Source organism: Talpa europaea (genome assembly GCF_964194135.1).
Source record: "Talpa europaea genome assembly, chromosome: 15".
NCBI classification, from domain to species: Eukaryota; Metazoa; Chordata; class Mammalia; order Eulipotyphla; family Talpidae; genus Talpa; species Talpa europaea.
The window spans coordinates 26,546,324-26,561,724 of NC_140083.1; the positions used below are offsets into that span (position 1 = coordinate 26,546,324).

Here is a 15,401-nt window from a genome sequence, read left to right on the forward strand (position 1 = left end):
ATGACTAAAGCTTGGCTGTTGTCATTGAGAAGCTTTCAGTCTTGTAAAATAGAGAGTACATAAACATACATAAACTTTTATTTAAAACCAAACCAAACCCAGTTTACTTCTAGCTCAGAAAAGTTATACTTTGATAACTTTGGCATTTTGTCAGGACTACTAGGAACAAGGGGTCTCAACACCAAGTTCCAGGATTCTGCATTAGTAATTAGAATCCTGACTGGCTTGATTTTTAATTTTATGTGAAGGCCTTAACCTATTTTGAAATAAAGCAAATCAAGCTGTGTTAAAAATAGCCATGTCAGACAAAACTCATTTGTTTCCTTGACAAAGTTACTTAGTAACTGAGCAGTAAAGGCAGTGGGTGAGTTTGACTCTTGAAGTCCCTGTGGACAAGATGTCAAAATGGGGCCTGGTAATGAAAAAAAATTAGGTGGGATTTATAACTGAATGAATAAAGTTCCAATAAGAGTGCTGATGAGTAGAGTGATGCCACCTTGGATCAAGGTTTCTAATGGCACGATTAGGATTCACTCTGTCCTTGGTCACCATAACCCCCAGTCACCTGGCCATGGACATTTCAATAGCACAAACATCAATTTGTGGACTACTGATATGGATTGGAATCCCAAATGAAGATATTAGTCTTGTTCCTCAAGACTATGTCAAAAAGGTAAGAAATGAAGGGTTCAAAATTTCCTACTCTAAAAGTATAGGTATTAAGGATTTATTTGCATTTTTTTCTGATTTTTTATTTTTTATTGAGGTAACATTGGTTTACAGTACTGTGTGTGATTCAGAGCTAGAGGATCACACCTCTTCAGATAGAGCATATTTTATAAGAAAAATTTAGAAGGTTCTTGTGATTCTAAAGCCAATATATTAGTTAATAAATTCATGCCTCATTGCTAGACATACAGTACTAGAATAGAAGAGGAAGTCTTTTCTATTCTACTCTGCTGTAATATAACAGTTAGCCAAGAAACAGTATCCACTTCTGGATGTACACTTTTAGAAGCATATCAGAACCATGGAGGAAGATTAGAGGGGTAAAGAAAACTGATGTCACCAGTTTAAATCATTTGAAGAGTAGATATGTAAATGAATGTGTTTATTCTCCTTGTTGACTTATCTGAATGACTGATTACAAGTTGTTTACAGATGTGTAATGTGGAAGAACTGTTGGTCTTTTCATTGTTGAGTGAGAATACAAAATTATAAGGAAAGTGTTCAAGTTGTAGAGACATTGACTCTATCTCAATATAAGAAAGAATACTGAAGTGTCAGAATTATATACAAAAGAGCTAGCTTGTGAGGTTTTGAGTTCTCTGTTATTAGAGATTGACAAGCAAAAACTAGGAAGCACTGTTGTAAAGGGATTTGAGCCTTGTAAAGGTGGCTGGATTGGGTGATATTTAAAATCTACTTTAATCCTAGTAATCCCAAATCTGTGACTCTCTTCCATATAAACCCTATATGTAGAAACATTGCTTTCTCCAAAACATATACCATGAATCATTTACCGTAACAATGCATGTATAAAACAATGATGTAAATCATTGTTATCTTAATTAAAAAAATAAATTTACATTGACTTCCTAGTATCATGGAATATGTTTAGGAATGAAATGAAATTTAAAACATGATAATTTCTTTTTTGTGTATGTAGAAACACATGATAATTTCAAAGTATTCGTAATTTCTTGAGACTAAGACAAGAATGCATGAAGAAGTAAAATAAGCAACTCAAGTAAAAAGAAATACAAAATACATTACAAATGTTCTTGTTACAGATATAGACATGTCAGTCAGGAGTTCAGATTATTAATTTCCCCCTCCCTGGATGTAGTTGATTCCAGTAGGAACACCTAAGTGTACAGAATTGAAAAGGTGCCAGCCTAGTGAAAATGACTTAACTGGGTCTTTAGCTCACACCCAGAAAGTGAAACTGAATCATGAGAATTGTCTTTACATGAAGGAGTTTTATTCGAGGTCTTCAAAGGAGTTGACAGGATAGGCACCCCGAAACAACCAGTTTCCCTATAAGGGAAGAAGAATGTGAGAGAACAGGGCTTCACATTTCCATATCCAAGTAGGTGACAGACTGTCCAGGTGACAGGAGTCAAGGTGTTTGACTTCCCCACAGGGTGTTTTCTCAGCAGTTAGCAGGTTTGTTTCTGATGGTGCTATCAACTCAGAGAGACACAGAGAATTTTACTAGGAACATAACACAAACCTCCAGGAGTCCGTGAATGCAAGTGAAATGCAAGTGAAAATAGTTAACAGTTAATCATAAAGAGGGGTGCAAATCAGTGAATCAACAGTTAATCCTAGAAAGGGAAAGCAATGTGGTGAATTAACAGTCTGAAGGAGTGCAGCTCAGTCATTAGAGTTCAGTTCCACTTACTCCTAATTTTTAGTCTCAGGGTGTCTAGTGCAAGCATGCATGGGGCAGGTTCACTGTGGATTCGGGCAGATGGATAGAGTCTTGGAGCCCTAGGTGAATTTTACAGAATTTTAATGCTCTCTCAGGGAACCAGGTACATGGGCATACCAGGTAGGGAGGCTGGGCAGAGGGGCTAGGAGGGGCTAGGAGGCAGGCAGGCAACCGAGTCTCCCAGCCACCCCCTTCTTCTCTGGCCTCTCTCTGGTGGTCATCTGGTATTCTCACCTCAGAGGCAACCTCCTCGTTGTGTTGCCACCACTAGCTTTATCCCTCCCCTCTAGGCACAAGTGTGCACATTTATGCATGCACATGCCCCATGCTTTCTGGGCCCAGGTGTCCATAATCAAAGGTGCGTGTGCCCTTTATCCTGTACCCATGCCCTTCAGCCCGGGGCACCCACATGGCAGGTGGCATTTAAAACACTTGATAAGAGGGCCTCCCTGGTGGCGCAGTGGTTGAGCGCTGGGTTGTGAAGCTGCGGCACCGGTTCGATCCCCGGCTGCTCCCAGGCCACCAGAGGAAGGTCCCACATGGCGCGCAGACCTCTCCGGCCGCCCGTTGCTCCCCTCAGCAATGTACTTCAGTCCTTCTGCCTGCTCTGCTCCCCGCTCTGGCTCTGGTGAATTCTCTCACCCTCCTGCGCTTCTGACTATATCCAGTGCTTGTATAAATAAATAAATAAATAAATCTTAAAAAGGGAAAAAAAAATACTTGATAATCACTTGATTTATCCTACAGGTTTTTTTTCTTTTTTGTTGAAAATGGAAAGGATCTGGCTACACTAGAATTTCATGTAGGACTTATCTCTGAGAAAAGGGCACTGAAGCCACATGAAAGAATAAACTCCAAGGGGAATGTGATGGAAAAGAAGTTGGATTTTTTCCTGTGGTTCCTTAGGAAAAATGTACTGGCTGGGGTCAGGAATGTGAAACCAAATGATCAAATAAAGGAAAAAAACAAAACTGAAGGTCAGCTTACCTGGTCATGAAAAGACTAGGAATGCAGAGATCGGGAGGCAGCAACTTGAAGCCAAGCTAGAATTTCAAATAGGAAAGCACACAGATGACATGGTCTAAGTTCCAGGTCAAGTGTCCAAGCAGCAGCAAGAGTTAGGAGCAGAGTAATCAGGTCCCATGCTACAGAGGCAGCTTACCAGTTTAGGGAACTGGTGACAGAGTGGAGAAGTAGGGATGTTATAAAACATTTGCTCCTAGGGGAATTATCTGCTTCATCTAATCTTAATGCATCCCTGGCTTTACTGCCTGGGAAACTCTAGTTGTCTAGAGAACCCTAATAAAGACTATAAAGAAAAGAATGGAGTAAATGTGATTAACCAAGCTGATGCTAGAAGTGAATGGTAAGGATAAAGAAGGGGCCATTGACACATTACAAGAAAGGAAACAGAAATCAAAAACAAAGACATTTTCAAAAAAAAAAAACAACAACAAAGATTTACAAGATTAGAAAACAGCTCAAATAGAACTGAATCCAGAAAAGTGGTGGAAAAAAAAACAGTAGAAAGAAAAATATATTAAACATTGAAATATAGAATCCCCAGTTATATAAAATTATGTACACATTTGCATACAAAAGTGCATATATATCACTGAGTAAAAGAAATAATAACTACTTTTGCAAATTTTCTTAAATGCATATGAGAAACTATTTTGAGGATTTTTTTGCCTGCTAAAATTGCAATTACCTTTTCCTTATCTACTCTGCTTGATTGTATTAAAATTGTTTGAACTCATTGACCTGCTATATTTAGCATAATAAAGAAGATAATTTCAAAGTGACAAAAATAGCATTCATATTGTATAAAAATTATTTAGCAAGTACATTTCTTTTTTTTTTTTTTCCATGCGACCCTCGTCGGCGGCCAGGGGTCAAACCGGTGCTGCAGAGGCTGCAGGCAGCCTCACACCCATCGCTCAACCGCTGCGCCACCAGGGGAGGCCCTTAACAAGTACATTTCTACACACAAAATTTGGGTGGCTATGCTGGCCTTTACCCAAATATTTGCCTTGTTCCTAGATGGTGTGGAACCAACAGATACGATATGAATTCTACAAAGTAGAATTAATCATGACTCATGCTCTTAACAGTGGAAGGGCCTTACTTTGAAGAAAGCGGCAGGCATTTAACTTCAACAATGAATATATTTATTACATGCCCTTTATGAACCAACATTGGCCTAGGTGCATCCTCCAGGGGGATAACAGACTAACAGACATAAAACAATTAAGTAACAATTTATAAATCCAAGTGTGTGTAAATATAAAATGAGGGCCTCCCCGGTGGTGCAGCGGTTGAGCGCTGGGTTGCGAAGCTGCCCGCAGCCTCTGCAGCGCCGGTTCAATCCCTGGCTGCTCCCCGGCCACCAGAGGAGGGTCCCACATGGCACAGCAGACCTCTCCTGCCGCCCGCTGCTCCCCTCAGCAGTGTACTTCGGTCCTTCTGCCTGCTCTGCTCCCCGCTCTGGCTCTGGTGATTTCTCTCACCCTCCCGCACTTCTGATTGTACCCAGTGCTTGCATAAATAAATAAATAAATAGATAGATAGATAAATAAATAAATAAATCTTAATGAATAAATAAATAAATAAATAAATATAAAATGAATGGCATGGATTAATACTGGAAAGAGGTCAAATGAAAGAAAGATGAAGCTACCAATGAGCAGAAGATTCTAGTTTTAAACCCTATAGTTAGAGTCCTCTGCTTTACACACTCATAGGAACTTGTTGAACATGTGGATTTGGGAAAGGAATTCCTATAGACATAGCTCAGAATCAAAAATGAAATGAATTATTTGTGTTTTTATTTTATTTTGAGCAGTTTGTTTTTTTAATTGTATTAATTTTGCATTGATGTAACATTGGTTTACAACACTGTTCAGCTGAGATAAATTATTGGTGGAAATAAATAATTTTAAGTGAAATCTAAAGCTCAGGCAATATAAATACCCTTACAATCCAAATAAAGAGATCTTTCCAACCAATGCCTTCCATAGATCTGAGTACAGCCCTCCTTCCTTGAGTTCCTCGGTCTGAACCACAGGAAGCCACATTCTTTACAGCATCTGTCTTGAAATTCTCAAATCGTGCTCTCCTCCCTAACACCCCCATTATCTGAGAGAGGCCAGAGTTGGCAGTATCTTCTGGGAAAAGCACTCTGCCTAGACCTGGACCTGCATGGGTATGATCATGCAAACACTGAAATTTTCTATTACCCTGTAGACTCTGAGATCACTCAGGAGGCAGTGTCATCTGGGGAGGGTGTCTGATTGAACCAAACCATGTAGTCCTAGGTCCATGGCTCATCTCCTTTGGGTATTCCCTAGTCTGTGACACATGAATAAGGTTGACCTGATATCTCTGGCAGCCCAGAGACTTGCAACCTATGTGAGTGTTCTGAGTTAGCAGCTGGACTAGTACCAAGAATGTACCAACAAATACATCATTCACTTCTGCTAGCTGGAATGGTAAAATATTAGATCACGAGATTGTTGTCCCACTGATGTTGGGTTGTTTAAAATGTGTTTGTAAAGAAAGGGAGCTGGGGGATATGCTTGACTAGGACCCTTACCCTAGGAGCATTCCTGACTCCAACACTTTCAGTTCTCAAAGACTTGCCAAAGTTAAGTGTGCTTGAGTGACAGCCCAGAGATCTTCACTGAGGGCAAGGATTTGGGTTTAAGCATTTGCATGCAGGACCACTAGGCACAGATTGATAAAATGGAAAGAAATGTGTTGTATGAATAATCCACTGACTCATGAGACTCATGTCTTCCATGTTAAGCACTTTGTGCAATGAGAAAGTGAGTTAATGATACTTCTATCCACACTCCTCATGGACCTTCTGGAGAAAGTGCAACCCGTGGCTTGTACAAGTCAATGTTCCTTATTGGGGGCATTCTTGTCATTTTAAGGAGGACAAGTTAAATATTATCTACTCACTGAAACACTGTGGAAAACACTGATATTTTATAACGCATTTCCTCTGGAGATTAGTACCGGATCCAGTTGAGAACCACTGCTTGATAGCATTGCCCAACAGAAATATAAAACAAACCAAATATAAATCATGTGTAATTTTAAATTTTCTAGTAGCCACAAGGAGAAAAGAGAAAGGTGAGATTACTTTTAATATGAATTCTTTCTATAAGCCAATGTAACAAAATAGTACCATTTCAGCATGTCATCAATATAAAATTATTGATTAATTATATTCTTTTATAAATGAATTTTTAAGGTCTTGTGTGTATTTTTCACTTATAGCCAGTAATTTTGACTGGCATATCTCAAGTACTCAAATAGCTAAATGTGATGAGTAAATAAAGTATTGGGGTAGATATTCCGAAAGTCTACATAGTCAGAAAGAGTCCACTGATTCTTGGCAGAATGAAGCTGACTGTCACCAGATTTAGATGTTCTTCTAGAGCTGTGGTTCTCATCCAGAGATTTCATTTTTTTTAAAGAAAAATTGTTCTTTTTATCCAAATTAAAATATTTGGTTCTTGAAAAACTTAAAAATAACTTAAGATATTCTTCCTTCAGAAGAACAAAAGACCTGATTCATCTAACCATATGTTAATTGAAAATGTTTCATTACTTATTTAATGAGTCTGCTTCATCAATCTCTGTATCCCCCTTTGGACTGATCAAGAATTTTGTAACTTCTAAGTGAATCATTCATTTCCATTTACATTTCAAGAGAATAATTATATTGTTACTTGCAATTAATGAATGTCAATTTATGGATGTACAATAAAGCAAGTAATACCAATGAGAGGAATAAAATGAAAATATTCAGTCACTGTGCATAATGAAAAACCCCACACTTAAAAATGACCCCCAAGTCTATAGTCTGCTAGTGGATGGCTTTCCTAATGATACCAAAAATGAAGAACGGAAATATTCAACAATAAAAATAAATCTTTTAAGTATTAATTGCACATATGCATAATCAAGTAAATTTGATAAACTCTGGATCCCTGAGTTAGATCTAGAAAGAGTATTTTCCTTTTGTTTAGTAATAGAGTTGCTAGGCTATGAGATTAACATATTTATAACAATACTCCAGTGTTAATTCTTTAAAGCATTACACATTATTTAAGATAAATTATGTAAAACTATACCACAAAATTGTCTCTGGTGCTTTATTAAGTCATTCTGCCAAATACATTATAATCTGGCCAAATCCTACAAATGTTAAGTATGGAAATGTCCATTGCAATGAAGGTAGACAGACTTTTTCATTTACCTGACTTAGTTTCATGTTTTTCACATATAGCAAAAACCAAGGGAAAACAGAGCTCAGGATTAAATTCTCATTTTTTTATTAAGACATACGATTTATGCATTAATTATATGTTTGGGGATCCTGAATGAAATAATTATATTGTAAAAACATGTAATTCTTTGTGTGGTGCCCAACATTTTTTTTTTCTTCCTCCTTTCACTGCAAGGTTTCAACCACAGTGTGTGTATATGTACACACACACACACACACACACACGTCAAAGCCAATGATACTGACACTAACCCAAATGTTAAACCACTGGGTAAAAATATTTTCCCAGGCATTATTATGAAATTTACAAAACAAAATAAAGTAAAACCTGCCAAACATAAGAAGACTGGAAATAAGGTTTGTACTCAAAGATGTAGGAATCATCTAGATAAGGAGAAGATTCCAAAAAGAGTATATCAAAAATGTAGAATTCAGCCAATATCTCTCCATTCCCTCAAATTGGAATTGAAGGTAAACACCTGAGGTTCCACTCATTGGGTTATCATATATCCCATTATTTATTGAAGAGTTCAAATTAACATAGATATTTGCTCTTAATTTTCAAGAGAAAAGTAGAAAGATAAACCTCAAATCTTGCAGACTTTTCTGTCCAAGTGTTTGTCATTGTAAGGCCACATGCATTATGTTGCTACTAAAATTGAGTGTAATTTAATGTATTGCAATAGGTAACCTTTTTTCCTCATGCTCTCTATATGTATGTATGTACCCTTTCCATTTTACATATGTTGGCTTGCAAATATAAAGACAACTTTCAAAAAAAATGTGATACTATAGTTGTGCAAGAATATAATTTCAGAATTGATGCAGAGTATTCAAGCTAACATGAACAGTTATTCTTCACAGGCGGTTTTATGGAGACTGAGGCTGCAGCTCAGGAGTCCCTGGGGTTAGGCAAACTTGGAACTCAAGCTGAGAAGGATAGAAGACTGAAGAAAAAGTAGGTTTGGAGACTTTTTCCTTCTTTTTTCTAACTTTTATTTACTTTTTGTTTTGGGGGAACTGAAATGAGAGTAGTTGGAATGAAAACAATAGGCATAATGATTTTGTTCTGGAATTTTCTATAACAATTCACTGCTCAAGTTTCCAGGCTATAATGGGCTAGTTTGAAATGAGCATGAAAGTCTCTGGCTTGCAGTAGAAATAAACAGCTTCTTCTGAGAGACCAAAGCATTTATTTCAAATCTCAAGTATGTTTAAAATGTTTATATGTAGCCTTACAAATAATGTCATATTCTATTTGATAAAAAATTCAATACTGAATTGGTGTGATAAAATGAGACAGTGTACTATCCCAATTTTGTGATTTTCTAACTACAGCTGAAGTATCTCCTCTTAAAATGGAGTATTCAAAAGGAGAACATTTCTATGACTGATTTAATATAAACTTATTTTAGGCTTACAGCAGATTGTTATGCATCTGTCAGGAAACTGATAGTGTATCTTTTCATTCACATATAATATGGAACATTTACATGACTTGAAAAATTGGCAAAGTTTGAATCTTAGCAGCTGTTGGAAAGCAAGTGGATCCATAAATAGCACATTTTTTAAATACATAGTAACATTTTCAGTGATGAAATAGCACCCTTAGAACATGTTCTTTAAAAGCCAAAGCATTTCTCTTATTCCAGAAAATATCAGTTATTCCTTTTCTTTTCTCTTAGAAGTGTTTTATATTCTGCTTATAATTTTCATGTTAACCCTCTTTCCTATGAATGAATACTCAGGGCTCTGACATCATTGTAACATACATGCTTACATGGCTGTATATTCAAGCTAATGAATTTGCCTCATATCTGCCTTTTCATTTGCTTTGCAGATATTTTCTAACAGTAAGGAGATACGGAGTTACAAATTGCAAGTTCAATCTTAACTCTTTCATTAATTTATAACTTACTGAACGTAAACATGTATCCAAATTCAGTAGCAATACTGTGCAGAAAAAAGAAGTGACCTTGGGAGCATTAATTTTTAAATACAATGAAATATTCAAATATATCCTATAGCAACAAATATTTCTTTTCTCATTGGTCAAAATAATATATTTAAATATTATCACAAGATGTTTGAAATGTTTTCATTGAATTGACTCCTATCAAAGACTGTCATCTTCAATTTTATGACTGCTCATTCAGAAAAAATCTAAAAATCTTCCCTTTTGTAGGTTCTTTCAAACCTACTTCAAGCTTAAAGCATGTTCAGTTTTATTTATTTGAAATATTTTCAAGTCTAAATGAATTAGAATAATCAAAATGCAGCTTAGCTAATGGACTCAGTTTATTTCCTTTTAAACTTAATTCCCAATTTTCTTAGAGTGAAATATTTTAAATAATGGCAATCTGACCAGCTTCCCCATTGCATATATGGCTGATTACTGAGGCAATATATCACCTGTTCATTGTTTACAGAACCAAGTCAAATGTCTTTCTTAATGACAACTAAAGTTAAACATTCTAAGGACACAATTATTTTTAAAATAACAGAGTTAAAATTCAGTAATTACTAACTTTACACACTGTTGAATAGATTTGATATTAATTTTATGGAATTATTTCTCAAATCCTTAATCAGACACTGATTTTAATCTAGACTTAATTCAAAGATCACACTATGCTGATCTTTTGTATTTTATTTTGTGATGTTTTGATGTAATGTAATTCAAAATGTATTAAATAGAATGTTTTTAGTATGAAGAATAGCAAGAACATTCTATACTACAATAAAGGCAAACATATAATTAAGATGGATCCAACAAAGCAAGGTGGAGTTAATTAATGGAAGGACAGAAATTTTCCTCTTATTGATTGTCCCATAGTAAGAGCTCTATGAACATAAATGTTGTACCAGTGATCAGGAGACATATAAATAAGTGCTATTCACTTGTTCTTGATTTTCCTAAACTATTTAAGATTTCATTTAACAATACTGATTCTCTTTTTTAAAGATACCATATTCTCTTTAAGTATGCTTCAAAAGATCATATATTTTTCTCTGTATGAATTTCAAAAATGCTGGTCTTATAATATGGGAGGAAAATCAAATATATTTTATTGAAAAAATATACAAAAGCAAAAATGGAGCAACTTTTTTTGAAATGTTGCATGTCAGGTTGCAATGACTGTAGTTTCTTACCAGCAGTTTTTCTTCTTTATTCCCATTCACTAAGTAAAATGATGTTTCTAGTACAAAGTTTTAAACTTAGACCTATGTCCCAAAATTCATATCAGAGTTTCATTCGTCTCTCAGGGAATAACCAGAGCTGGAGAAAACGCCTTTTTTTTCAACTTTGCTAGGATATCAGGTATCTACAATTGAAAATCTGTGATTTAATTAGAAAAAGTGTTATCTTAAGAAGTTCATTATGACACATTTTTAAAAACCATATGGGGGAGATACTTTCAGAGAGCAGCATTGAAGACATTCCAAAATATTGCAAAGTTCAAAAATCTGTAATGTTGGCAGTCTCAAATAAAGGTCTAATTTGCAGTTTATGCTACCATTCAGCAAATTAAATCCACAAAGGTAGGACAGATTACTAGATCCTGTGTTTCCACTTAATTCTACTTTTACTTTTACTTTTTTGTTTTTCTTATATTTCTAACTATTATCCTTGTCCTATGATGAGAAGTAGGAAAACACCCACTGTCCTAGAACATCTTGTCAGCCTTTGCTTTCCTGAGTTGGGTATATTCACATAGGTGCTATTCTTTCATCAGAAATACATCTTACCTTGGCCAAAAGTAAACCGATTATTGTTCTGCCTTGTTCTCCATTTTCATGCCTTTGTTGTACTTTCATTTAACTTTGACTCAAAAAATTCCCCAATGGACTAATATAGATTACAGTTTACACCTATAATAATTGCATCAAACAGAAACTCATCTAGTAAGCCTTGAGTGTTTGCATCACTTTTTCTGATCTTCCTATTGAAGTTTGATAAGTTTTTTTTTTTTAATTTTTTGATAGCCTCACGGTATATAGCTCTCCTCATGTTTAAGACTGAGGTACTTATTATTCTTAATCAGGGTCTTCATATTATAATTATGATTCTCCAAAGTTTTCTTGATGTGGGCCCCCTCTGGAGTATCCCTTCTCTCTAAGATCTTGTCTGTCCTTCATTTCATTTCATTGGAATCCAAATACGTTTTCAATTTAATCCAACTAAGCGTCTCTCTCATATCTAAAAGTTACATTTCAAGCAACTAGACCTGAGGACTTCTCCTCTTCACTTCTATGCCTGTCACCCTGAACTTCAAGAACTTACTTTTTCTTCTAAAATACCCAGCTAGTGTTTTAGGCTAAAACTTAAAGTTACTTGCTTGGGATGACCAACTAAAGAAAACCATACAATTAAAAAAAAAAAAAAAATAACTCCATGGCTAATAGAAGCTCCTGCACGGTAAAAAACTTACATGTCTGCTATATCAAAAAAAGAAACACAATTTCTGAATGTTATTTAACCCCCTCAATTTTACATTGACTCTAAATGTAGGTATTTTAGTGCCTAATAAATGGTATCTCTCTTTTTGACTAACTTTAGAATCTATTTGATAGTAAGGCATTGGAGATCAAAATGTCAGCTTTATCTCTGTTACAGCTGTTAGAACATGATTTAAGTATATGACAAAAAATGAATTTCCAAAAACTGATCCCACACATTAGATAAGCCTACCTGACACAGAATGATCTGCATTCCAACGTACATGCATAAAAGCGCAACTTTCCTTAAAAAAATCTATAATATTATATTTCCAAAAAGATGTTATGATAGCAACAGGTACTATGAACTCAAAAGGAAGGCAATACAATTTTTTATCATTAGCACCTTTGCCTACAGTAGAGTTTTTGTTAGATGTTAAATATAGTTGTATTACTGTTTTATCAGATTCCTTACTCTTTTCCTCCTGTAACATAGCTAGCCACTAATTTTCCATATCACCATATCTAGAAATGTGATGATAAGGTGTGTGCCTTATCACCATTTAGATCCTTAGTGCCCTGGAGATATATTTTACCCCTAAAAATAATTGATAATTGACAGAAGTGTAGAACTATTGGTTTAAGATAATTTTCCCTCAGAACTTACGAGAAAGAACTCTAATTGCTTCTAGTTATGTCTATAATCGATTGTCACTCCTTTGTATATAACATGTAGAATTTCTTTTTCCTCTCTCTGTGTCTTTGAATATTTTAGATTTTTCTCCTTATCTCGGGCTCAGAAATGTTACAAGTGTATTTTATTCTAATTTTTATGCTTATTTTTCTACTTTATACTCTCAATCTGAAGACTTAGACTGGACTGTCTTATATGTGTTAATTAACCTGAAGGATGTTCGTTTCTAGAATCAACTGATTTCAAGAAGCTTATTTTTAGAGACTTCTAGGATTAAAGATGAAGTTGTCTGTATCAATAGAAATACACCTGCCTAATTCTCATGACAGTCCTATAATCAGTGAGCATTATAATATTAAAAGAATACACACTGAATGGTTACTTATCTCCAGAAATATAAATTCTGAAATTTTGATCTTAGTATCTTTATCTGCTAGTGTTTTGCTCCTGCATTTTAACACTATGTAATTTTTTAAATTAAACCATATATGTGTGCTGAATTCTTCTGTATCATGAGACTTAGATTGAAAGATACCATAGGAATATTAATATACTAATAAATAATTTTCAATATTTAGCTACAATATAGTAAGCTACAATAAGGTAATATATTACTTTGTTAGATTTGCTATATTTTCCTGACTGGTAGCACTGCTAAATAAATATGGGTCATATATGAAATCAATTTTTCAACATCATTAAAATGAAATTAACATCCGACACAACTATCAGCAGTATCCTCCAGAGAAGCAGTTTTATCCTCGGAGCATGGCAGTCAGAGTTAATCACTACCAGTGAATCTTTATGTTAGAACTTCAAAGACATAAAAGTGAAGCTCTATAGATTTAGTTAATTTATTTCCATTGCAATCCTAGGAGTATCCTTCTGTGCCCTCTTTAATGTGTTTTGAGACTGAATTTTCAATCTTTGGCATTTGGAAGTTCTGAGTTTGCATATCTCTAAGCAAAATAAATGTCTGAAAATATAATTAAAGGTATCACAGAAATTCCACAGCATTCTTTCATTTAATAAATATTTATTAAGTGCCTAGGTACCGAATTAAACTTGTAAATGACTTGTATTCCAGAGGTTAATTTGCAGGGTGTGTATTAGAAGCTTTAAATACATTTTCCCATATAAGTGTTGCTTATATGTAAAGTAAATGTCTTTGATCCCCATATACACATGCACATACACACACATACACACACACACACACACACCCCTACCACTTTGAAAGCATGTTGTAGGAACTGAATCTGGCTAGATAAAGCACAAGGAGGATTTATTGAAATAGTATATCTCAGAGATTGCAGAAACAGAAGAATCAGAACACCTCCATTATGTCAAACAATAAGTGAATTCTAGAGTATTGTCAAGAATTCATACTTTGTATTGCATCCTATTCCATTCCAAGTTTTTAATTTTTAGACAAAAGCATCTGATTGGCCTAGTGTGAAACAGATATTTGTACTTAGATCAATTAGTAATTCCAGGCTTTATTTTGTGCAGAATTGGCTACTGGTGAGCACTGCTCAAGAACCAACTCAAAAAGGTCTAGTAATATAGAATATTTCAGAAACTATATCCAACATTCTCAATATATCTTTGGAAAAATGTGTCCCATTTTCCTACCTAGATCTCCAGAACTAGTCTTTTCCACTTGCACTGATCTGGAACTATCATTGCTTTGTTATCTGACCATGGATAACCCTGGCTAACTCCAACCATGGAAAAATTGTAAGAATTCTTTGAACTTAAAAAAATAGGAACACTGAAAGGATTAAAGGTCAAAATGCATTGAACTTTATTAGGAAAAATAAAGCTAAGAAATCCAAAGCATCTTAATAGTTAGACAGATACAGATAGAAGATAGAGTTATATGAGTTTGTTTTATTTGAAGAAAGAAAAAGAACACAGAAGGCATAGGGCTACAGTTTTGTGCTGACAATACTATATGAATAGATTATAAAGTAAGTAGAACAGAAATCCTAGGCATATCTTTGGTGCATATAATCTTTAATGTTTTTTTTTTAAGATTTATTTATTTTTATACAAGAGCTAGGATACAGGCCAGAGGCATGGGAGGTTGAGAGGATTCACCAGAGGCAGAGCAGGGAGAACAGGCAGACGACAGAAATACATTGCTGAGGGGAGCAGCAGGCGTGACAGAAGAGGTCTGCTACACCATGTGGCATTCTCACCAGTGGGCCGGGATCGAACCTGCACTGCAGAGGCTGCAGACAGCTTCACAGGGTGGCGCTCAACCCGCTGCGCTGCCGGGGAGGCCCCAATCTTTAATGTGTTTTGACATTTGCCTTATTGTTTTGATATATGCAAACACATGTATGTTTTTATTTTATATGATGTCTATGTCTCCACATTTTCTGCCAAGTAGAAACATTTTTCTACATGGAAAGAGTAAAATAAAAATTATTAATATGGAATTAAAAGTCATAATCGTTACATAAACTAGAAGAGTGACCTCCTTTTATAAATAAAACTCTATCATTTGTCTTGATTAAATT

The 15,401-nt window shown here is 35.1% G+C and overlaps 1 protein-coding gene across 10 annotated transcripts in view; it reads left to right on the forward strand.

The window, feature by feature from the left end:
- Positions 1-15,401, forward strand: part of PPFIA2 (PTPRF interacting protein alpha 2) — a gene marked incomplete at both ends in the record, with an annotated part of 353,793 nt that overhangs the window by 300,213 nt on the left and 38,179 nt on the right. For all 10 annotated transcript variants that reach the window (XM_084254528.1, XM_084254531.1, XM_084254532.1 and 7 more), the window contains one exon: positions 8,604-8,697. In XM_084254528.1, the coding sequence (XP_084110654.1) occupies positions 8,604-8,697 (94 nt within the window). The remainder of the gene's footprint in view (positions 1-8,603; positions 8,698-15,401) is intronic.